This window comes from Bactrocera latifrons, unplaced genomic scaffold, assembly GCF_001853355.1.
Source record: "Bactrocera latifrons isolate USDA-ARS-PBARC rearing strain unplaced genomic scaffold, ASM185335v1 scaffold_59, whole genome shotgun sequence".
In the NCBI taxonomy this organism is placed as follows: Eukaryota; Metazoa; Arthropoda; class Insecta; order Diptera; family Tephritidae; genus Bactrocera; species Bactrocera latifrons.
Genome location: NW_017537256.1, coordinates 255,366 through 281,759, shown reverse-complemented (window position 1 = coordinate 281,759; position 26,394 = coordinate 255,366). Strand labels below are relative to the sequence as shown.

Here is a 26,394-nt window from a genome sequence, read left to right as displayed (position 1 = left end):
GAGGATATTTTCAAACTTCTTAGCAAGTGTAGCCTTTTCAAGCGCCTCCATCAGTCGAATTCACTATATAGAATATTATTACTATTATTAGCTTAACTAGGTTTTTTTGACTTTGCTGCTATTAAACTTGACTTTGGTGATGCTCTCCTTACTTTCTCCTCAATAGCTGATCTCGTTGAAAGCTTTTTATCAAGGATGAGCCTTAGGTTGGCACCTTATCAACAAACTGAAGACTTGAGCCTTCGAATGAGGGAAGAGTCACATCTGGGTTCTTATACCACCTGGTAAAGAAAATCGGTTCAGTTTGTGTTGACAGCTAAGCCGCTTCAATTCACCTACTTGGATATCATGTTGAGTTAACCTTAAATTAGGTCATAGATTTAACCGTAAGAACAACGTCTTCAGCGTTCTTCGAGATTTCTAAGTTGGTCGTTAGCCACCAAAATCCAAAACTATAGAAAAGCACCCCTACCTGCGGGGTGCCATGTTGACCTTTCGAGATGCCTTTGCACTACCCAACTCCGTTAAGACCATTATATCACAAAGAAATCGATATATGAGGTGCAATTTCACGGCAAGCTTTTCGAGAACTTTAACCACCGCCTTGTTGAAGGCCTACAAATGTGTCTACAGCAGATTCCTGGTACAATGGTCATAAGGCCTCCTCCAGCCATGGCATTACATTAAGCAATGCAGTGTTGACCGCCTAGCCTTTGCTGTAGGCATGCTGGGTATTAAGAAGCTTACCCAACGCTCTTAATGTACATATCTATGGGTTTCTCCAACGTTTTCAAAAAATAAAACGAGGATAGACTAATGGGACTGAAATCTTTAACACCGACGTGAGAGCTCTTTCGGGTCTTAGGCATAAATGATATTTTAACCAGTCTCCAGACCTTTAACCTAAACTGAAGAAGTCCGAGGGTCGAGTGTATATGACTAACAATTACTGCTAAATTTCGGAGCAGGTAGTTCATTAAAAATTCACTAGTATAAGTTAATTTGGGCTATAAGTTAATTTGGGCTCTCAGCATACTGGTAACTCACCTCAATTTAAGCGCCTACGTTTCCCAACCGAACTCTGCAAATAAAGAGGAAAGAAAATAAATAGTTTTATGTGTAAAACAGATATTTTTCAACACTTAATGTGCTATAACTTAACTTTATATAACTAATTATAAAATATTGCCAAATATTGCTGCCTTATTTTAAAAAGCAAGCGTGTACGAAGTAGAGTAGTTGATTAACCTGAACGAAAACAATTTTCCACTCCGTTAATTGAATTTTTCTCACACAACTCATAGCTACTTTTCTTCTTTTCTGTTTTTGTGTACAACAGGAATCAATTGCGAGGAAAACGTCGATGAATGCATGTCGAACCCGTGTCAAAATGGTGGACATTGCCGTGACCGGAACAATGGCTACACCTGCACCTGTCAGCCCGGCTACTTGGGCATCAATTGTGAAATCGATGTGGCTGTCTGCGAGACGGGTAAGTACGAGCGAGGCCAAACGAGCGCACGTGCATGTCAAAAAACATAAAATTCAATTTTATTATCAAACCAAAATTCATACACACTCACACGCTCGCGCGCTTTTTACTTTCAATGAACCCGCGCGACCTATACACCAACTAATGTACGCTTCACATTCAATCAACATTATCACTCATTCACCATACTCACACATACAATCTCTGTCACATTGCAGGAACCGGCGCGCGTTGCCAGAATGGCGGCGAATGTATTGAAGGACCTGGCCTGGAGTTCTCTTGCGAATGTACTGCCGGCTGGCATGGACGCATCTGTCAGGAAGAGATCAACGAGTGCGAATCGGCGCCGTGTCAGAATGGCGGTGTGTGCGTGGATAAGCTGGCATCGTATGTGTGTGCCTGTCCGATGGGCTATACGGGGAACAATTGCGAGGAGGAGATACTCATTTGTGCGGACAATCCGTGTCAGAACAATGCGCTCTGCCTGATGGAGGAGGGCATACCGACCTGCTATTGTGTGCCCGACTATCATGGCGAAAAGTGCGAGTATCAATATGATGAGTGTCAATTGGGACCGCGTTGTATGAACGGTGGTGTTTGTATTGACGGTGTTGACACGTTTTCATGCTCATGTCCACCGCTGTTGACGGGCATGCTCTGCGAGTGTCTAATGATTGGCGAGGATTCGTTAGATTGCAATTATACGGTGAGCATATCAACACTGCCACCGACAACAATAATACGACCAATTACACCGACGGCTGCTGCACCTGTAACGACGACAATGACAGCGGAAGTGACACCGCATGTGTCCGCTGCACCGGTGGTGACAACAACAACAGCAGCACCAGGTGGCGCAGTATCAGTGTCCACCTCCGCAGAGACCGAAGAAACGGAGAAAGAGGCTGGTGCGGGTGTTGGCATAGAAAAAGCCAAACCACCGCCTGAGACCGCCACTACAGCAGGCAGCGCCATATCCGCTTCATCGGAGGAAAAGCCGCATACCACGGAAGCATCACGTTCGTACACAGCTGAGTCGGGTAGTAGCGTTGAGTCGTCCTACTCGTCCGAAGGTAGTGCGTCGGTGGAGGGCGGTACATCCGATGAGTATACGACGCCCTCGCATGTAGATGCTAGCAGCGCTGAGGAAGATGTGCCCACAACGGCTAAAACAACAATAAGTGCCGCAGGCTCAGACTATACGCCTGGCTCATCTGCTGTTTCAAAAAGTGCGGAATCGGATGAAGGTCCAGCCATCACTTATTCCACACGTCCACCATTCAAGCACTATGTTACCACCATCGAGACCACATTCTCCATTGATTACACTACTGCAAGACCCACCTCTTTTCGGCCCACACCTACGATATTCTTCCCAAGCAGCACAGCGCATGTATTACCAGACCTGCCTGGCAAACACATTCACACCGAGTACCCTGAGTATCCGGATCAAGATGTGACCTCGCCACATCGTATAACCACTACGGTGGCGCCATTCTTTACCGAATACCCCGAAGTTGCGGTCACCACACGTTACAAAGACTTTACCAGCAAAGACTTGAGTATGATAACAACCGGACGACCAACAACATATCCCTCAACACCGCCATCCTTGACATCCACCATTGTGCGTATTGGCAGCACTTTGCACCCACAGGCCGGTGGCGAAATTGTGCCGTCAACTGCGACACCGACAACCGGTGTGCCCGCAGAACGACCAGACGCGCATCATCATCATCATCACCATCACCACCATCACCACAGCACACATGCGCCGCCAACCGCCGCTGAGGAATATACACAACCACCACAAACCACACAGACGCACATCTATCCGCACGTGACGACGCATACCACCGAGCATACGCACTATCACACCACACATCGACATCATTATGAAGGTGCGCCAACCACTTTGTCAGCGCCATTGCCAACGACTGCCGAAGTTACCACAACACAACCACTCTATACCGACGATTTGGTTAGCCACACCACAAAGCCACGCCCAGCTGCAACGCCGACAGTGTCAGTGCCGATACCAACAACACTTGCGTCCGAGTCAGAATCTGCGGAAACTACACAGCCACCGCAACCACCACCAATCATAACGCCAACAGAACCATCAATACCCGCCGCGCCATTACCAATAACAACGCTGCCGCCACCACCATTACCGCCGTCAACGGCAACACCAACCGTGGTGGCCACATATCCGCCACCGACGGAACTGGCGCCTGCTCCTGGCACACCCGCACCGGCGCCAACCACCACCGTGCCGATCTACAGCACCTATGCGCCGCCAAGCAGCAAACCCGTCACCACGACAGCGGCCAGCAGTGAGGAAGTGGAGAGCGCCAATACGGTGGCCACGGACGTTGAAACGGGCATAGCACGCGGCGGCGCGACGCCTGTTGGTGGCGCTGCTGGCGTTGATAATACCACCGAAGTGGATTGCATAAAAATGGGCTGCTATAATGGCGGCACTTGTGTCACGACATCGGAGGGTTCACGGGTAAGTAATTGGAAAAAGCATATGCATCTGTGTAGTTAATAGCCTAAAACACATTAACGGTCTGCTGAAGTGATGAATGCCATTACAGGCGGCAACTGCGTCAGGTTATTACTTTGTAGGTTGAGAATTAGCGCATATGTCGAAAGGTACGAAGCTGCCGCGCGGTATTGGCTTATTACGCATACTTAATGCTTGTAGGTTGGTTTGTATTGCAGCTTTGATGCTCGCCTTTGTAAATATTTAAATTGAGCCAACTTCGCTTGGAACAAAATCAAATCACAGTTAAACGCATTAGGATTTATCATCAACCATCAACCCTTGAAGAGGTTGTTTATATATAGGTTCCATAAGTGTATATTAGGGTGGCTCAGAAATTCCAATTTTTTTGCTTGATTTTCTGAAAAGCAAGTTCTTACACACCTCTAAGAAAGTTTCTTATACCGAGGACTTGTATTTTATTAATTGTACTTTTATTAAGGTGGGTCAGAAATTCCGACTTTTTTTCGGATAATTCCCTGAAAAATATGTGTTTAGATACATCTCAGAAAGCCTCTTGTATCGGCAAATTAGATTGTATAAATAGAATTTTTATTAGGGTGGGTCAAAATCTCGAATTTGTTTTTCTGCTTGATTCTCGGAAAAGATTATTTTTAGACACTTCTAAGAAAGTCTTTTGTATCGAGAAATTGTATTGCATAAGTAACATTTTTATTAGGGTGGGTCAAAAAACTCAATTTTTTCGCAAGATGCTCTTTCAGAGGTATGTTTAAAGACGTCTTTAGAAAAGTCTCTGCAAGTGTGAACTTTTAATCACATCGGGAAAGTCCCTCCTCGTACAGTTTACATATTTTTTCTCCTTATTACAGAAAAATTCAAATCTCGTATCCAACTATTTGAAAACATATCTCGTTTCATAAATTCTGAAGCTTTTAATTTGCAGATAAGGTATAATTAACGCCTTGTGCTGTAGTTGTCCAAAATATAGAGAAAGTAAGCGGGAAGTCTAGTTCCAAGTTTCTGTCGCACAGATAATATAATTCATACAAGTATAATACCTGTGATACCAGTCAAAGTTTGATAAAAAAGTATCAAGGAACTGGCAATAGAATTACCTCTCCGAAGAGCAGCTTCTTTCAGCATTGAGCCTTTACTTTGATAGCAAACCTGAACCGCTCACATCGGCATGTGAGGAAGTGGCATGGGAACAAGTTGGATCCTAGTTCTCATTTCGCGTTCTAGCACTGAGTCTATGGACCTCGCATGGCTTTAGCAAGCATTGGTTGACGACCAGCCTCTGACCGACTTTTGTCATTATAAGCGGCTCCATTTCGTGCTTTTAAATCGATGATGTGGGGGTATGTGTCGATCCTCTTTCACGAGTCTTTTCCGAGATTTGGTACGTGGTAAATATCTGGTCAGTTGCTGATTTTCCAGGTCTAAAGCCACACTGATAAGGTCCAATCAGTTTGTTGACGGTAGGCTTTAATCTTTCATATTGAGAAGGGTAATCTCACGCTAGTTGGCGCAAATTGTGGGATCTCCCTTTATGCGGATTGAGCAGAACACTCTTAAATTCCATTCGTCGGGCATGCTTTCGTCCAAACATATTCCACAATGACGCTGATGCGAGCTCCTTATTAAGTTTAGCCGTATATAAATATATATGATAACTGAATGAAATTTTATATGGAAGTTGTATTAGCCTTTATGCTACTTGAAACAAATGAGCGGATGATATCACGTTAAATCTCCCCCAAAATCTCCTGTACAAAGGATGATTGACACTTCACATTCATCTCTTTATCTCTTTAATTACGTTAAATATAGAATTTCGTACTTGCTTTAATTAATTGAATACAAATTGAATAATATGCCAAATATAGCTCTCGACAGCAATTTGTTGATAGCAATATTTATTTTTCATTTTTTTTTTTTTTTTTTGCTTGCACAGACAACTAAAATTTGTACACATGTACAACAACACACATAACAACTTGTTGATGTGAGGCGCAATGGTGTTGCTTCAAAACGTCGTCATTAATAACAAGTATACGTGCATTTAGTGAAAAGCCTCGTCAATGCATTTGTAAAATCCTTGTCAATCGAAATTAATTCTTTTGTTATGAGTCAATAAAAACTTCAGTGACAGTTATTCAATCAATTATGGTCACCACACCATTAGCAATACATTTAAATCTCATTCATAATTAATTTGCAAATAAATTAATAAAAAGCTGTCGTTGATTTTTTAATTGTTTACTGTTTTGGATTTCTGCCACTGAATAAAACATTAATTAAATTATCATATATTATGCACAAAATTGATATTCTAGCCGAAAGTGCAACTCAATATTTTACGCTTCAGCATGTAAACAAAATTGTAACCGCAGGAAATGTTCAAATTTGCTTCAGTTAATTTTCATCAACATTTACTGCATCAAATTTGTCAATGTAAATATTTTAAAAATATTTCATTCGAAGAAAATATAATTATTTTACTATAACAGAGAAATGTGGCAAATCAGGTTTTTATGAAGAGTAGCTTTATTGAAAATCTCTCCAAAAAGTTCAAACTAATGGATCAAAGTGAAGTGCTTGTATGGATAAATTTTATATTTGGAAAGATATCTTAACGAAATCATGCACGGGTGACTGAAAACGGCATTGTTATGATATCCGAATATGCCATGCAAACTGAGCGATCAAAATTAAAACTTTGTATGAAAAATTTTCGTATTTGACAAGGTATAGTCACAAAAGTTGGCATGGATTACAAACCTAGCTAACGCTATAATCTCTGAAGAAATTGTCTAGATGGGCTTACTATAGCATATGGCTGTCACACAAACTGAGTGTTCAAAAATATGCTCTTGTAAGGAAAACTTCTTTATTTGGCGAAATATCTGTATAAAATTTGGCATAGATTATTGCTTGGAGGAGCACTACAACCTTTCGACATAGTTTTCTGATCGGATCGGTGTAGTATGTAGCTGCCATATAAATTCACCGAACAAAAGTATGTCTTTGTATGGAAAACTTTTCTATTTAACAAGATATCTTTATTAGATTTCGTACAAGTTATTTTGGAAGGCAGCGCTATAATCTGCACAGATATTTGCAGATCGGACCCCTATAACATATAGCTGACATACAAACTGTATGATCAAAAAAAATATATAAACCTTTTTATACCCCTTATAGTATAAGATGTGCAGCTATGAAGGATATTAAGATGTCGCTGCTGCTGAAAATAAGTATTTCTCTTGTTTTTTGTAAAATTTGAAATTATTACGAAGTATTCATTGAACAAGAGATAATTCGCAAGAGGGTTGCGTATACGCCGTGTAGTTCGATCATTCACCTGTGAATTAGCGCCTACTGTCACAAAAATTAAATATATGTGCATACATATATACAAATGGTCAATTTAAGAGAAAGAATATTATATTAAAAAATAAACAAATTTTTACCGTTATAGAATTACTTATTTAACACATAAGACTACGAAACGCATATTGCATTTCTCAGCCACATACAAATATAAATGCAAAAATCAATCCGTGACCACTTGTTTATTATTTTTATTACAGCAGAAAATGTTAAATCAAAATATTTACCATTTATTGAAACTCAATTGGCTTTAAACCACCACAACGTCGCCTTTGATAATTTCAAATTTTCTGCTTCAATTCACAAGCAACACAATATGGTGGTGTTGCCAATTAACATGCGCAATTTTACTTTAGAACTTAACGGTAAACTTAACACTATATACAACTACAGCGCCAATACATGTGGCACTGTAACGGTATACGTCCGCAAACTACCTTTGAAGAGCTGATTTGCATTGAACGGTTGTTTACACCGCAAATACCACAACAACACTGACATTTAATGAATGAAGGCGTATTTAACGCAATTAACGGCAAAACTTAAACAACAAAAACTCCACAACAACAACAATACCACTGACCATAATGCACAACAAACTTTTATTTTAAAACAATAACAACAGCAATAGCGGCAACACAAAGCCAATGAAGCAGCGCTGGCCAATTAAAGTGGCTTCTTGTGTTGCATGAAATTTTTCTGAATTCACGGAGCATTTTTCAACTCTGCACACCCTCATTATTTTATAAAAAGTAGTGTGTGTTTAAAAATTTCCGTTTAATTACGCAACTCGCACGAGCATATGTATTCCCTTTAGCTGAGTTATGCACGTTTGCAAAAAGCTGTTTACATGTATTATTAAGTAAGCGCACATACACATACATTTACAGGAATATGAAATGGCAGTTTATCATAAAGATTTAAAGAATTTAAGTATTAAACTTCGTTAGCTTCGTTTAAAACTCATATGAAAAAAATTTGGTTTCAAAAGGACCTTAAGGACACCTGCTTTGACAAAAGAAATTGGAATTTTTAATCATGACAAATTTTAAAATCGAAAAAAAACTATTGCTCATCAAAACAAATAATCTGGAGGTGTATATATCAAGTGAATACCTTTCATATATGTCTTTGGTAGTGTCTTGCATGATATTCTTTAACAAGCTCTAACAACAAAAACTTTTTCGTCTAATATGGCAGCAGGATCCAAATCGGCATTCCAATTTTTTTAGCATAGTTCACCACCTTTTAAAGAGTATTAGCATTGTTTCAAACCCGTATGAAGAAAAAACGTTTAAAACTTGGCAAGCCCGATTTTTAAGTTTTAAAAAGATCATACGGAATTAGTATTTTATATCACGACAAAATTCAAAATCGCACAAAAATTATTTCTCAGGACGACAGACAGTCTCTAACTGTTTATATTAAGTGAGTATCATTCATATATGACTTTGGTAGTAACTTTCACTCCAATAACCATTGTTTATCCGTCCAATATGGTAGCAGGTTTCAAATCAATATTCCAATATGTTCGATAGCATAGCTCACCACCCTTTTGCAAATTTTTAGTTAGTTTCAAGCCTAAATCAAGGAAATATAATTCAACTTTGACAAATTCGTTTCTTTCTGGCTTCAAAAGGAACAAAGGTTGTTAGCTTGGTAAAAGAAATTATCATTTAATACAAATACAGGTTCTAAAATCTTACAAGTAATGTTTTCTCAACTCGATTGATAGTCTCGATGTGTATAAATCAAATGAATACTTATCATATATATCTTATATATATTTGGTAGTATTTTTCGTTGTATTATTTAATAAGCACTAATAGCCATTACTTTTCCGTCTAATATGGCAACAGATTTGAAATCAATATTCTCACATATATTCCTTAGCATAGTCAATAATACCCTTTGCAGAAACCTTAGTTTCGCATCCAAAACAAAAAAATACGTTTAAACCTTGACAAATTCGATGCTTTCTGGTTTCAAATGGAGCAAAAGTGGTTAACTTTGAATAAAGGAACTTTGCATTTAATATCACAACAAATTTTAAAATTGTGCAAATAATGTTTTCTCAACGACCCCGTCTAGAAGTGTACACATCAAATGAAAATATCAATTACTCCTAAAAATCCATTTATGGTATCACCGAAATGAAACAGCATTTTGTTATTGATTTTCAAAAGCAATTTTGATCCATATTATATTTCAGAAATAGTTAAAATATCGGCTTATAAGGGTCGATTTAACGCTTTTATAAAAAAAGTAAACGCTCACTACTTGCATTGATATCTCAGCACCTTATACTAATAAGACTAATAACCAGTACTTTTTCGTATAATATTACAACAGGTGTCAAATCAATATTCCAATCTATACGTTAGTATATTCACCGCCTTTTCCAGAATTTTAGCTTAGCTTCAAACCCAAATCAAGGAAATATGATTAAACCATGATAAATGCGATATTTTCTGGTTTCACTATATATATCTACGCCGTTTTCGTCTTGACTTCTATACTGTGGTTGCCTTTATTTACCAAAAGCTGGCTAATAATAAAATAAGCTATTTTATTAGGAAACATGGCTAGTACTCATTTAGTGTATTTTGAGAGTAAAAATGAATTTTTGAAGACATATTTGAGTAAAAAATTATGTGCGCTTGATGGCGCTGTAGTGAAGTGATTGGTATAAACACATTTATTTAATGCTATGTTTCGCAAGTAGAAAAGTCAAAAAAACTAGTTTTGTGTTAAAGTGACTCTAAAGATACTCTAATATCACACAGTATTTTTTATGCGCTGTATGGAATATCTAGAAATACAAACTACCCGACTGGTCTATTATACCATTACACCTTGCGTGTTTTCGCATTAGAAAGCCATCAAGTTCCATCAAACATTGTTTATCAACTTATAGTTCAACTCAATTAAAAGAAAAATTAGTTGGCTGAACTCGTTAGTAGCAGTACAACCCACAATCATTCCGGCTATTAATGAAATTATTGAAAAGTAAGCGGAAATACAACATTGCAGGACTATTTTCTAAAGAAATTTCCGCCTAAGTGATCTTAAAGTCTTATACTGAAAGTGTAGGCAACAGTTAATCGGGGAATACTACGAACGGATCCATGCGATAAGTGAACTATTTTGGATATTGAAGTAAATTAACGGAAATTTAAAAATATATTTAAATTATACTAATATTAGAAAAAACAACAATGAAATATAGCTACACTGAAGCTATCATACCCTGCATAGGTGCATTTCTAATAGCATTATAGGGTATTAAAAGATATTTAATTTCTTCGGATATTACAGCGTTGTCTTGTTAAATTATTTCTGCTAAATTTCGTGACAATATATTTTCAAATATAAAAATTCTCCAAAGATGTGATTTTGATCGTCAAGTTTGTATGACAACTATATGCTATAGTAGGCCGACTTGAACAATTTCTTCGGAGATTAAAGCCTTGACCAGTTTTATGACTTATGCACATTATCTTGACAATATCTCGTCAAATAAAAAAGTTTTCATACAAAGATATCATTTTGATCGATCAATTTGTATGACAGCTATATGCTATAGAAGGCGCATCTGAACAGTTTCTTCGGAGATTATAGCTTTGGCTAGGTTTATAAAATACGACAACTTCCATGACAATATTTTGTTAAATACAAAAATTTTCCATACAAAGACTTGATTTTGATCGATCAGTTGGTATGGCAGCAATATGCTACAGTGGACCGATATCGGTGATTTCGACAAATAAGCAGCTTGTTGTGAAAAAAGGCACGTATGCAAATTTTTAGAGTCGTATCTCCTAAACTGAGGCACTAATCCACACGCACAGCCAAGCGGATATCGAGACGATGATTAAAAAACATAACAAATTTTGTGGAAAATAGTTTTTAGTAGTCAAGAGCCGTATGATAAAAATTTTTTTTTTTTCGAAAGGGCAGCAGCACAGTTATTTTAAAAGTATAATCCAAGGCAAAATACTATAGGCTTTATATGTACTTTAATATTTACAGAAGCATACTTTAAGGTGCAAACACACCGCCGGCAATTGCAAGCACATGAATTTAATTTTCACAGCATTTATCTGCCAGGCGATAGTTTACAAGTAAAAAAAACGCACACTAACACACACACACTTTCGTTTTTGTGTGTGAGCGCTTGATAAGCTGACAGCTACCTGCCACCTGACTGCCGCTGCACATGACACTTTATGAACTTTCTCGCATGTGGTGGTGTGTGAAGCGCCGCTAGTTTGCATATGCAAAGGCAGCTTTTATACACCATAAAGTCACACATACGCGCGCACACAAAGGTGCTTGGCTGGCTGTGTGCATGCATTAACCTTTTAGCACCGTTTGAATTGAGTGGCGAGTGCGTTTGAGAGCGAGCGTATGAACACTGCGGCCATTTGTGTCAAAGTTTTCGCCTACGACCTGCCCACTGACATGAACTCCGCTGGCTTGCCACTTTATTTTTCATAAGTAATTAAACTATCAGCATGACAGAGAGGCTGGACCAGACGCCCGACGCAGCGCAACGCGCAGCGTTTGTACGCAGCGGTTTGCGATTGAGCGACGGCCTTGCAGGGAAATATGTATGTCGTGCACTTCTGAACATTCTTTACTGCGAGCATATTATATGGTCTTCTTCCCAATTTTTTGTAGTTTTTGTTTTTTTTTACCTTTTTTAATATATATTTTTTTTAATTTATTTTTTTCTTTCAAATTTTTTATTTTTTTTTGTAAATTTTTTTTTTTTTGCATTTTTTATTTCATTTTCTCATATTTTTTTTATACAATTTTTTTTTGTTTCTCATACCTTTTTTATAGCAAAAGTTGTTGCATGCGACATCAGCGAGCATAGAGTTAAGCAAGTTGTCGACCATGTTGTCGCTTGCGCAAAGTAGTTGACGCCTGCTGAGCCTGCATATTTGTGCAGTCGCTTAATGTCACAGGTACAATATACGCCAGCACAGACAAATATGTGAGTGTGTCGGTGCAAAAAGGTGACCTTGCGGCATAAAGCTGACAAACAACGTGACAACAACAACTTTCCAAAGCTGCAGCGACATTAGTGTTAGCTGTTGTTTTATTATTGTTGTTGTTGTCGTACCCGCTGTTGTATCTGTCTCTGTAGGCCTCTGCCGAAGTGCACTTGCCACCACCACGTCAAGCGCTTTGCGCGCACACACTCATATTTGCATGCACCTGTGTGCCAAGTAGCGACGCACGTGCGGGTATGTGTGTGTACTCATGCGCTTGTGTGTGTACTTCCATTATCTTGTGGCATTAAGTAAGTTCTTTTGCCGCAGCGCACTTTTAAGTCAACTTTAATTTGAACCACAAAAAGTTTGTTGCATAAAACAGCAGGCCGAAAGTAAGTGGCTTGCAACACAGCGCATAAAGCTAAGTTGCACAAACGTATGTGTTGAACAGTTATGTATGTGTCAGCGCATGTTTGCGTGCTTGTGTGTGTTTTCACTTAACTAAAAACCTACGTACCCTAGCGATTTCTAACTGTTTACTAACACTAATGCTTATGACACACACAGCAGCCAGCAGCAACGGTAAACAAACACATCGGCAGGCAAGTGCAGAAGTCAGCTGCTTTCATGTGGTTTGTTATTGTAATAAACTGCAACTGTGGGTGAGGGTTGCACGAAATGTGATTTGCTGATAATGCAAAATGATAAAAAAAAATCAATATTTTTAAAAATTCAATCCTTTTAAGAAAGAATTAAAGAAGCTATAAGTTAAAAAATTTTATTTAAAAAAGTATTATTAAAAATTTTTAAAAGTACCAAATTTTTTAAACGAATAAATTTTTAAAAATCTATTTTTTTGTTTTAATTTGAGAAATTTTTAATATTAAACAGGCTGTAAGTTAAAAAAATGTTAACATTATTAACGTCTTATTAATTCTCTCAAATTATTCTAATAATTCATAAGTGTTTCAGTTGCAACGAGGTTGCCACTCTTTCAAAAAAAACTCATCAAAATTTCTAGGCAAGTGAAATGCATTGGCTTTTTACAAAACTTTGTGAAAAACCTTCATTATAAAAATATTGTAATATTTTACGAAGTTGCCATCCGACCTTAGGCATATGTATGTATGTTGAAAAACAAAATTCAAAAAAACACTAAAAAAATTTTAACTTAAGTCTACAAACAAAAGTTTAAATCGTTTTTGAAGATCAAGCATCAGTTTTTTAGTTACCGCGAGGGTGCCACCTTTAAAAAGAACGTAAAAAATTTGAAATGCTTAAAAGTTTAAGCAAAACAACATGAGTAACAAATTTCGTCATGAAAATATTGTAATATTTTAACTAGTTGCCACCCGACTTTTGGAAAATGTTTTAAAATAAAATTCGAACAAAACAAAACAAACAAACAACGTCTGCAGACAAAAACTTAAATCTATTCTAAAGCTCAAACACAAGTGTTTGAATTGCTACAAGGTTACCACACTTAAAAAAATTCGTTAAAATTTCTAAGTGCTTAAAATGATTAAGCCTATTACAGTAGTAATTGAAACATCTTGATTTCAGGAATTTCATTTTACCGAGTTGCTACCCGATTTAAATCAAATGCAAATTCAAAAAAAAAATAAAAATTTAATTTCTGCACACAAAAATCTAAATCGTTTCTAAAACTCAAATATATGTAAGTTTTTAAAATGCCACAAGTTGCCACACTTTCAAAATATTTTCATTAACATGTTTAATAGCTTAAAAATGAAGTATATTTTAATGGAAAATTAAACATTTTGGCTACAAGAATAATGTTTTACGGAGTTGCCACCCGACCTTGGACAAATTTTTATTAACAAAAATTGCAAAACCCATAACTTAGCTATCAATCATCAATAATGTTACGGAAATCGATTCATATTCCATGCTGAGACTACAACTCAACTCTGTGTTACTCATACGTCAGGGGGTACTTTATGTATAGTGAGCACTTACATTATGACAAATAAGTATGCATCAATATTCCCACCAGTGTTACAGACTTATGTCAACGATTTTTCTCGAAACCTTTTTCATAAGCACCATCAGCGGGTTTTTTTTAACTCTGCGATCGACTGAAGACAGGTTCCATGGTGGGGCAATTTCAGTTTGAGGTTCAAGAATTAATCACACTGAGCCACAACGTGGTGAATACAGTGGTAGATCGATTCGGGTTTTGGTTTAAATTCGGTCATAATCGTGGCTCCATGCGCTGGTCCCTTATCATCATGTTAATTTCCTTGTGGAAGAACACAATTCCGATCATTTTCGACGGATGGTCTTACGCAAATGCCTAAATACGGTCAAATAGAACTCTTTATTGACCGTCTGTCCTTCCGGCACAAATTCATGACTCAACAAACCACAAATATCGAAAACTCATGGTGATTTTTAGGCGGCTTTGGCTGGTTTTTTTTTTTTTTTTTTTTTTTTTTTTTTTTTTTTTTTTTTTTTTTTTTTTTTTTTTTTTTTTTTTGTTTTGGTTTTGGCTCTTTGTTTCCCTCCATTGCGATAATTGTTGACTTGTTTGCATATCAAACCCACGCTTCACATTGAAATATAAGAATATTTTATTAACACCCAGCTCTACTTAATCATTTTACAAAGTTTCCACAAAAATTTTGTTTAAAAATGTTCAAAGCACCCAACTTGGTATTAAATTACCATAAAAATACATACACATGTGGCATATGTAGTACATAAAAACGGGACTCAAAGTTACATAACACTTGACTTTGGTAGGAAGGAGGCTAAAAAGCATATGTTTAGTAATATATATATATCTATAAAATATTATATGCAAATGTATATGTGATGATATATTTCGTACACTATATAATTCATTTATGTGTTCGTCAATATATATATATACAACTAATCTCATATAACTCATATACGAATGTCTCATACGTTACGTATACGCAATGTCGGCTGAAAAAGGCATAAAAAACTTTTGTCATCAAATTATATATAAGTAAATATATGCAACACGCATACATTCTCGTATAGCGACTACTTAAAACTATACCCTCCACACCTAAGCGCACAGTAATAAAAAACGTCGTCGGAACTCAAATAAAAGCACGAGCATATGTGTTGCTATATTATGTTGTTAAAGTGTGTGTGTGCAGCGCCACTCACACACATACGATCGTACCTCAAATTATTATATCATTAAAGAATTTTTCATTGCTTATTTGTTGTAATTTGTGGCAAGTAGTCACTGAAGTAGCAGGGTTAGCAGTGGAAGAGCAAGAGAAAGTTTAGCGACAGTTTGGCAAACCACACACAAATATGTTGGCAAACAAATAAACCCGTAAACACACACATACATCTAGGTATATATAAATATGTGTGGCATATACAAGTTAACCGTAATGTTGCAAAATTGCACAAAGGAATTTACTGCTTTAATAGTTTGGAGTTTTATGCGGAACTTCGACGATTGGATCCATGCGCCAGGGTAAAGTGTGTATTTTAGCCACACAAGCGCAGTTTTAACTGGCAGCAGTTTTATTTAAAAAAATCTTTATGGAACCAAAAAGTTTACAAAAACAAAAATTTTGTTGTTACGAGCTTGAAAACAGAAAATATCTCAAAATAAAAAAAATAAATATTCTAACAAACATTCAAAATCTCTCCACTAATGCTTTTTTTAAAAATATTTTGAAAAAAAATTAATATTTTTGTATTATTTTCTCAATAATTGCAGTGCGTCTGCCGCTTTGACCGCCAAGGTGCACTGTGCGAGTTACCCATCATCATCAAGAATGCCGCCTTCTCCGGCGATTCATATGTGTCGCACCGCATCCACAAGGACATACCACATCATGACTCATTGGATTCGGTGCTGCCAATGCATGTACAACTGAAGGTGCGCACACGTGCCACAAACGGACTGATAATGCTGGCCGCTGCTCAGGGCACCAAAGGCGGTCACTATATGGCGTTGTTCCTGCAGAAGGGCCTATTGCAATTCCAATTCTCTTGCGGTTTACAAACGATGCTGCTCAGTGAGCTGGAGACACCGGTGAATACGGGCAATGAGATAACAATAAGAGCCGAGTAAGTACTGAAGGAGCATATTTGCAAAATATTTTTAGGATTCAGCTTGATCGTGAAAATAATTGTATTTTTATATTAATGTATGTGCCTATCTTTCTATTTAGTACAAGTATAATATTAAAAGTACCACTTATTAGAATTTTGAAGTTTTTAAAAAATTTGGCATATATTAAGGCGCTTTTGCACAGAAATGGCATTATGGTATATATACACATAATGTAACGTAGTCATAATCACATAAATTCAACGACAGTTCTCTAATGTAGCTAGATCGAGGAAAACCGATCAGGAATTTACAATTTTCGAAATTAATTTCATAATTCTAGGCGGCGATAATTTTTTTTTTCTTATGATAGAGATGTCATAATTACAAGAACGGAACAATCAGGTTTTTCATAAAAATGTCCTAAACAAAAAGAGGCAACAAACATTTACTAGTGTGGCCGGATCGTGTAAAGAAGGTCAGCAATTAAGATTTTTAAAAAATATTTGCATGTTTTTAGGCGAAAATATTTTTTTTTTTGTATAATTGAACAAAGAAAAAATTGTGGCTGTGTCCAGACCGAATCGAGTAAAGAAGATATGGAACTCAAAGTTTTAAAAATTCTTTGCACACTTTTAGGCGGAAATCCATTTTTTGCCTATAGCACAACCAACGAATAATTTCTGTGTGGCCAGATATAACAAAACGGATCAGTATTTCAAATTTTTAAAATATATTTACGGCTTTTAGGCGGTATTTTCTAATAATATAAAATGTGTATAAAGTTTCGGTAGTTTAAAAATATTTGCCTATTTTTAGGGGTCAAACAACTTTCATCAAAGTCAAATCCATTCACTTTCTCAAGCCTTAACATTTAAATTCTCTAAATTGAAGCTCCTTTACCATTAGACATTTTCTTATCTTGGAAGAAACAGAGCAGCCAAACTTTGCATCCATGTTTGGGTAATTCGACTGCTTAGCCATTGTCAGCAAACAATGTAAGCCCACTGGCGTAATAGCACTTAATCCAACAATAACCACACACACACATTCACACATACGCATACATGTGTACTTCGTGGCTACAAAGCCAGACAAGCCGATTGAGTAACCGAAGCCAACGCCATTTGACAGACAAATCAATGCAAATACTTGGTGGTCGTACACAAACAACAACAACACTAACAGTCATAACAATAACTACAATGCTAGCCGTGGTAAAGGCAAACGTCAAGGAAAAGACGCGCGTCAAAGCCACCTAAGCAACGAGGACGAGTGCCAGGACAATTGTTATCGCGCTATAATTATCGTAATTGCGTGCACACAATAATGACTCTTGAGGAAGTCACCCCACTCCATGCAACGCAGCGCTGTATGCGAGCGATTGCAGTTAGCGCTCGGAGTGAAAACGTTGAGGGTGGTTAGATAGGAAACACCGCCGAAGGACATCATTTTGGCGTGAAAGCTCATTAAGGCTAAAAGCGGTAATTTCATGAATGAGAATGCCCTCCGCTTCCGTTGGCGCAACGCGCATCTATTTACATACCGTTATACCTGACGGTGTGAAAGGAAGGGGCTGCACTTACTACAACATATTCTAGGTTTGCCGATGGCGATATTTATTTTCTTGCTTTCTCCGCATCTTCCCTCATTCTATTTGTGTGTTGGTCTTTGCCTTACGAATTTCCTTTGACTAAATAAGTGTTTACCCGTRTTAGTTTTATTGGTTCCATTTGCTTACCTACTTATTTCTCTATTTTCGATATTCGTTAAATAGTCCCCGGTGAGCAATAAAAATGTGGTTTGTGTCGTGTGTACTCTTTTTTTACAAGCTTGAAGAGTGCATTATCCGCTAAGGATTTGGCAAGCCATAAAGTATATGCGCCGTAATAAAAGCGCACATACACATAAACATACACATATATGTGTGTGCATATGTTATATGCATATATATATGACGTGCTGGCACTCTTATATACTATGTGTTCGTATTTATATRTGTGTCTACTTGCTCATATCACCGAGAGCTGAATAATCTTAAACTGCCGTCTGGCATTATTATCGTTCAGCCTGAGTGCTGGCATTAGTGGGGCAAAATGGTCAAGTGCGCCTTGAGCCAAAATGTTCAAATAGTGTACTCAAGTAATGCACTTCAAACGGTTATTATCTCCCATACACACATATGCACGGCAGCATGTGATATTTACTTGCACTTGTGTATGCCATTATAAGTTCGATTCTGTGTGTGTGTTTACTATTTGAGCAACCAAYAATRAATKGAACCCATTCTATAYGTCATTAGATTGACTARTAGTAAAAATGGMGGAGAATCAATTGTKTAARCATCTAACATTTTATGAGACTTTTACAACACTTTGACTTGACTGYTMCATTAAATGACAATGCGCCGAAAAGTAGGCAACTATCGAATTATTTGCTTATTTTTTAAGCGAAATAAAGTTTTATGGTATTGTGTTATTGCAGGGAGTTGCTGGATAATGCTTAAACCTCATGCGGTTCACCGCCTTTTCAACCAACTAAGGTTTAGCATATAAATTATGGACATTTTTCTTAAGGTGGCATTCTAATCCAGAAMAATAATCACGACCTARTCCCTCAGTTTTTGAGATATCGGTTTGAAATTTTGCGCACCTCTTTTTCTCCTCAAGGTGCTGCTAATTTGTCAAAAACACCCATATCAAGGAACTATAAGGTATAGCTGGCATACAAACTAACCCACCAAAACGTAGTTCTTGTATGAAAATCTTCTTTATTTGAGAATATATCTTCACGTAATTCGACTTAAGTTATTCTCTAAGATAATGGTACAATCTCTGAAGAAATTATTTAGATTCAATTACTATGGCATATAGCTGTCATACAAAATGAACGATCGGCATCAAGTTCTTANTAAGATAATGGTACAATCTCTGAAGAAATTATTTAGATTCAATTACTATGGCATATAGCTGTCATACAAAATGAACGATCGGCATCAAGTTCTTATATGAAGAGCTCTCTCATTTAAAGAGATATCTTCAAGAAATTCGGTATGTTCTATTCCCTAAAGCAATGTAACAATATTCGAAGAACTTTTTCAGATCGGATTACTATAGCATATAGCTGTCACATAAAATGAACGATAGGAATCTATTTCTTGTATGGAGACCTCTTTGATTTGAAGCTATATCCTCAAGAAACTCGATGTGGATTATTATCTAAGTATACAGCGCGATTTATGAAGAAATTATTCAAATCAGATCACTATAGCTTGCCAATATTGCTGCCATAAAAAATGAACTTTCAAAGGGAGCTTTGGTATGTAGTCTATTGTATTTGTGAAGTTAATGTTTTTTCTTGCTTTAATTCAAATAATACTTTGTATTTGATTCAAATTTTTTTTTAATATTTTTTACAAATTTATTTACTTATAATTATTATTTTTTCTATTTTCAATTTAAATTTACTTATTTCAAATACAACTACACTTTCGCATTAAATGTTCCACATAAGCATTTATACGATTCTATATGTAGATAAAAATATGTGCCATCTTCGCTTTTGTTTCATTGAATACTTACAGCTCTTTACGCAAATCCATCAGCATGTGGCAAGATGTGCGATTTTCGCTTCCACATGAAACGACGGTCAACGAGTTTAGCACGAAATACGCATTACCAAAGCACTCGGAAATTTATAGCTCGTAAATAGGCAAATAAATACGTAAACTACTGCCACTAATACATAGGCACACACACACACTCATGCTACACTTTTTACGCACTTATCTGCACTTGCAGGCTCTTGGCTCGCCCATTTTCGCCTAATTTCCGATATTATGGTGCTCACTCACTCAGCTGATCATTTGCGGCGCCTTTGCTTGGGTCCTTTTTGGTCATGGCCAACAAACCATGTAAGTTGGCTTATTGCACTTGAACAACGCTTGGCTGGTGGGTTAAAGTGAAAGTGGTGGTCTGATGTGCGGTTGAATCAATAAAATCATAAAAAACGTGCACACTCACATACGTTTATAACTGTTTTTGTACTACATATATGTAATACATATGTCTGTGAAGTGGCGTACAAATATGCTGCCTATGAAATATGTGTTTTTGAGTTATTAAATGCTCATTCAAGCTCAAGTGCTGGGTCAAGTGTAGTATGTGTGTATGTTGGTAATACATAGTTTACATACAAGAATAATATATAAACATAATTGTTCTATGGTGAAAAAAATCAAATGTGGGAAAAAATCCAACAACTTCGAATAGAAGTATTCCTGTCAACTTTTAGAACACATATTCCTCCAGAAAATATTAAAATATCACAAAAACTAGAAAAAATGTTGGCTTCAACTTCACCGTAGCTTGAACACCCTTCACACGTGCATTTTTATCTTGCTTTTCATTGATCAATTTATAAGGAAACTATATGATATAGTGGTTCTACCGGAATAATTTTTTCAAAAATTATAGCACTACTTTGAGTAATAATCTATGATAGATTTCGTGAAAATATCTTCACAACTAAAGAATTTTTTCATACAGTAGCTTGATTTTGATGGGTCAGTTTGTATGACAGCTATGTCCTATAGTGGTCTGATCAGAATAATTTGAGTCAGAGTTTATAGTATAGTCTTAGACAAAAGTCTATGCCAAATTTCGTGAAGATACATTGACAAATAAAAAAGATTTCCATACAAGAACATGATTTGAATCCTTCCGTTTGTATGGCAGCTATATGCTATAGCGGTCTTATTTAAACAGTGTCTTCGGAATTTGTAGTGTAGTCTTAGGCAAAAATCTGTACCAAATTTCGTCAAGATATCTTCACAAATAAAAAAGTTTCCATACAAGGACCAGAATTTGAACGTCCGGTTCGTATGAGAGCTATATGCTATAGTGATCCGATATCAGCGGTTCTCAGAAATTAGAAGCTTCTTGAAGAGAAAAGGACGTATGCGAAATTTCAGAGTCATATCTCAAAATCTATAGACAGATATGATTAAATCGACCCAACTCACCACGCCAATGACATTAAAGACAGTGTATGAAAAAAGTTCAGGTCTTTGGCCAGCTATCATAACTAATGGTTATTTTTATTTGTTCGTAAGTTGAAACAAATTTTTAAAATTTTAAAAGCAACCCAAAATCTCTCGAGGAAGCATAGCACACTACCCGAAAAATCTACAAAGCTTGCCTGATAGATAACCAATCGATTTAATCGTTCACTTAAATATACATACATATATGTTCATCACTAAAGTTAAAAAAATTGCATAAATATTATATTTTATATCACTGCCTTTAATAATAGAAATACTTAGAATTATTCCGAGCATGAATCCAAAAACAAAAATCACAATATTTTTACGCTTCATTTGACTTTCAAAACTAATTTTCTTAATGCGAAATTTCAATGCAAACTAATGGATTGAAAGAAAACTTATGAAATTCCCAAAGCCAAACTTAGTAAACGAATTGTCAATGGTCAAGCTGAAATTCATCAATAAAAAGTTTTTGGCAGCACCGCCACCCGCTTTTCCAAGCTATTGAACAAACGAAAGCCCGAAACACAAAGGCGACCGAACACGAGTGGGGCGCACAGTGCTAGCAAATAGACTCAACTAGACAAGAAAACACTCGAATGCAAGTATATATATATCTGTATATGCATACATATAGTATATTCATGAGTGTGTGCCTGTGCATAGAAAATTTATCAATGATTTAGCTACAACTCACCTGTGCCTTGAGTTAACCGAAACCGACAATCAGTGACCCAATTTGCTGCTGCAATTCCTGACAAACACTAAAATAACAAAAAAATATACAAATTGAATAAGGGCAAAGTAAAAAAATATATAAAAACTAAAAAGCAGAAGAAACATAAAAAAGCAAAGCAAAAAATGGGAATTCGAAAATAAGCAATATGGCCCTCATTTCTCATATGAGCTACTAATAGGGGCCATTTCTCATTTCTTCCGCTTTTACTTTATTTCAATTTCTTGATATTTTTTTTTTTTTTTTTTTTGTTGTTTTCTAATATCTTAACTGAATAGAAGATAGAGACATGTCAGGAATTGTTTAGCGCAAAAACTACGAAGAGGGAGCAAAATAAATAAATATTCTGCAATCCATGCAATTGTAACTCACTAAGTTCTACCCTCGAATGTCACATAAAAATGTCCGGACAAAGCTTAAACGGTAAAAAAACAAAAGAGAAGCAAATGTAAAGAAATTAAATACAAGCCGCGCAACATTTTACAGAATATCAGGGGAAAAAGAAAGTAAGAAAAATCCTTGCAAAAGCAATAAATTTGTAAATGGAGAGACAACACAAAGGGCACGCATTGTTCATGCAGAGACCAGGGAACACTTAAAAAGAAAGAATAAGAAGCAAATAAGGTGCATAAAGTACGTAAAGTGCGTGTGGAACCGCATGTTAGATGCGCAGGAGAGTTTAAAATACTGAGTTCAAAAATTACTAGAAATAAGTAAGTTTTTTAGCTTCGACACCTATTTACCTAATATAACCTTAAACTACAGCTTAATATAAGGGTTTCAGCTTATTTGTCATTCAGCGCTTTATCCAGTAGTCATGATCTTGAACTGAATATATACGCTTTATTCAGCATTCATTCTCTTGAGCTGCATACCAGCTGAAAGCTGAAAGCCAAAAGTTTGTGAAGTTCTTTCATTATGGTATTCCGCATTTTATTTAGTAATTACAATCTTGAACTGAATATGTAAACTACAACTTCATATACGGTTTCTCAGCTTAGCGCTTAGCTTCAGCGCATAATTCAGCTCTCATTCTCTTGAGCAGAATATGTGCGCTTTATTCAGCTTTCATTTTCTTGAGCTGAATATGAGCTGTAAGCCAAAAGCTTGTTACGTTTTTTTATTCTAACTTTCAGCACTTTATTCGGCAATCAAAATCAGGGTCTAAATATGTGCGCTTTATTCAGCTTTCATTTTCATGAGCTATAAACTGTAAGCCATAAGGTTGCTAGATTCTTTCATTGTGGTATTCAGCGCTTTATTCAGCAATCGTAATACTGAGCTTTATGCGCGCTTTATTTACTTTTGCTTCTCTTGAGCTAAATAAGTTCTAAAAGCCAAAAGCTTGTTCGGTTCTTTCATTCAGGCATTCAGCGCTTTGTTTAGCAATCGTAATCTTGAGCTGCATATGTGCGCTTTGATCTGCTCTCATTCTTTTGAGCTGAATACGATCTGAAAGCCGTAAAATTGTTAGGTTCCTTGATTGTTACATTCAGCACTTTATTCAGCTCTCATTCTCTTGAACTGAATACATTACGTTACTTATCGCAAGGTCAAAGGAACGAGTGCGATTTAAAATGCGTTTATATATATAATAAACGTTAACGGGAATCAGAAAAATGCAGCCAAAATTTACGTCTTCGTTTCCCTTACAACTCTACGCGCACATTCGGTTTAAACCGTTATTTGAACAAATTTGTTATACTCAGCGCAACATCTGGTGAGAGTATCAAAATGAAAGTGAAAGATATTTTACTTTAAGGTGTACACCTCACAATAAATACAAGGACACATGTATAAATACATATACACACTCTGACGCACACACCAGCACTCGGCGTGATTGAAGTACATTGTGGCAATTTCGCCGCAAATTCCTGCTGCCACTGATTCCCGCCATCGTGGACGCATCTTAACAATATAGCTTTATATTTGTTGTCATTGCTACATTGTTGTTGCTTTTGTTGTTGCCAATAAAATTCACGTGTGTAACAATAAGGCAAAACACTCACGCACAAGCAGGTGGCACGCGGTCGCTATAAAATACAACTTGATGTCGCTACAATGCTACTTATAATGGGCTACAAAGTAAGCAAGAATAAACAACAACAGCAAAAAGAGTTGGTAGTTAAACATGAATTCAAAGTCGCATTATTATGCATAGGTGGCAAATATGGTAGAGTTCGAAACACTTACGAAGGAAAATAGAAAGCAAAATAAGATTTGTTATGGAAGCCGTAGCAAATACAATCAACTAAATTGTGGCGGAAGGAGATTCTGCAGGAATATTATATGCATAAATTATAATAAGCAATTGTAACTTAAGATTTGCTAAAGGAAATCGGAGAATAATTTATTATTTTGTATGGAATTTTGGTTTATGCGCCAAAAAGTAGGCAATATATATACATATAATATTTTACTATGTATGTAGTTGACAATCGATGATGAGAAACGATTCTGGTACTTTCGCTACTTAACTACCCGTTACCTTAAGATACAGCTCCATATAATATATAAGGATTTTCAGGTGCTTTGGCATTCAACGATATATGTATTTATTATCATTATTTTAAGCAGAATAAGTGCTGGAAATCAAAAACTTATCAGGATTTTTTCCAGCGGCATTCAGCGCTTTATTCAGCAATCGTTACCTTAAGCCGAATCAATATGGAAGCCAAAAATTTATCAGGTACTTTCATTGTGGCAATCAGCGTTTCTTCAATTATCAGTATCTTAAGCTGACTAAGTATTGAAAGACAGAATCGTATCAGTTACTTTCTTTGAGGCATTCGGCACATCTTCAGGTATTATTATCTTAAGCTGAATAAGTACTGCAAGCCAAAAGTTTGTCAGTTACTTTTATTGCGGCATTCAGCGCTTTATTCAGCAATCATTATCTTAAGCTGAATAAGTATTGAAAGCCATAAGCATATTAGTTGCTTTCATTATGCTCTAATTTTCTCGAGCTGAATATTGCCCTTATCGCAAGATCAAATGAACTAATGCAATAACAAGTTTAAGACGACCTTCGACAGATTTAAGAATTTTTAAGTAACATTTTTTTGGCAAAAGTAAGCTGAAGGATCTACCAATGCTTACCTTTATCAGCTTTTCAGCACAAAACATTACCTGGAGGTGTGGGAAATGAAAATTTGTTGATCAGAAATCCTAAGAAATATATATATCTCAGGGCTACTTACTGTTATTTTTACGCACAACGAAGCACCGAAAATAGGTTGTACTACCCAAACGAATATTAAAAGAGGCACAAAAAATTAATCCATAGACCTAAAAACATAGTAAATTTGCAGAATAATTCTAATACATAAACAAATTCTTATAAATTTAAACTGGTTACCGACTTGGAAGATCCAAAAATATATGTATGTGTTTACAGGTTTTTCTCTTGCCATTATGTTTTATCAACTGTAGACCTTCATCTTCTATCATTTTACCATTTTCTCCATGAAAAATGGAAAAGCTCAACAAACGTTGCCTACATTTAGGCATAAATGATACAATTACTATGCAAAATAATAAACTTGAAATTAAATAGCCCCTAAAACCGTCACTTACTTTCGTTTTCATCAATTTCTGTAAAACTAAAAAACTTTGCCTACATTTAAGCTCATATATGATAAAGGGTCTATTCGAAATAATAAACTCAAGTAAGGTTGATCCTTATATAATACTTATAAAATAAACTCAACAAAAACACCAAAATGGAATCAAATTTTTATATTTCTGTAAACTTAAAAAACACTTATTCTTTCAGTTGCATACATTTAGGCGCAATAGTACTCATACACTTTTCAACAGTAAATGTTTTTCATATAGACTCGGGTAAATTTATTTTGAAAATAAAACCCCTTTTGCACCTGCATTTAATTTAATTTACACTGTGCAGCCCAGTAAACAATATAGGAATATTCAGTTGTCTGGCACCCGAGGCAAAAATCGAAACAGTGTACTTTTAACGAAAAGTCCAAAGCGTATACTAACTTTATGTCAAGGAATTTCAACTATTAGCAACAACGTGTACACTGTTACTTACTACCACATACACCTCCCACATACAGTCTCCACAACATCCCACACAAATTGGTACACAAATTGCACATATGACTGCAGCCACATAT

At 36.2% G+C, this 26,394-nt stretch overlaps 2 protein-coding genes across 7 annotated transcripts in view; one reads left to right on the top strand and one right to left on the bottom strand.

The window, feature by feature from the left end:
• The window catches only part of LOC108974808 (protein eyes shut), a 153,487-nt gene that overhangs the window by 103,229 nt on the left and 23,864 nt on the right, over positions 1-26,394 (top strand). For all 4 annotated transcript variants that reach the window (XM_018942860.1, XM_018942858.1, XM_018942859.1 and 1 more), the window contains exons 4-6: positions 1,340-1,492; positions 1,711-4,004; positions 16,134-16,486. In XM_018942860.1, the coding sequence (XP_018798405.1) occupies positions 1,340-1,492; positions 1,711-4,004; positions 16,134-16,486 (2,800 nt within the window). The remainder of the gene's footprint in view (positions 1-1,339; positions 1,493-1,710; positions 4,005-16,133; positions 16,487-26,394) is intronic.
• LOC108974809 overlaps positions 1-26,394 on the bottom strand; it is a 162,355-nt gene that overhangs the window by 113,907 nt on the left and 22,054 nt on the right. For 2 of the 3 annotated variants that reach the window (XM_018942861.1, XM_018942862.1), the window contains exons 2-3: positions 22,214-22,280; positions 1,048-1,081 (exon numbers count right to left, since the gene is read on the bottom strand). The gene's annotated coding sequence lies outside the window, so the exon portion shown is untranslated. The remainder of the gene's footprint in view (positions 1-1,047; positions 1,082-22,213; positions 22,281-26,394) is intronic. The other variant, XM_018942863.1, reaches the window with a different exon arrangement.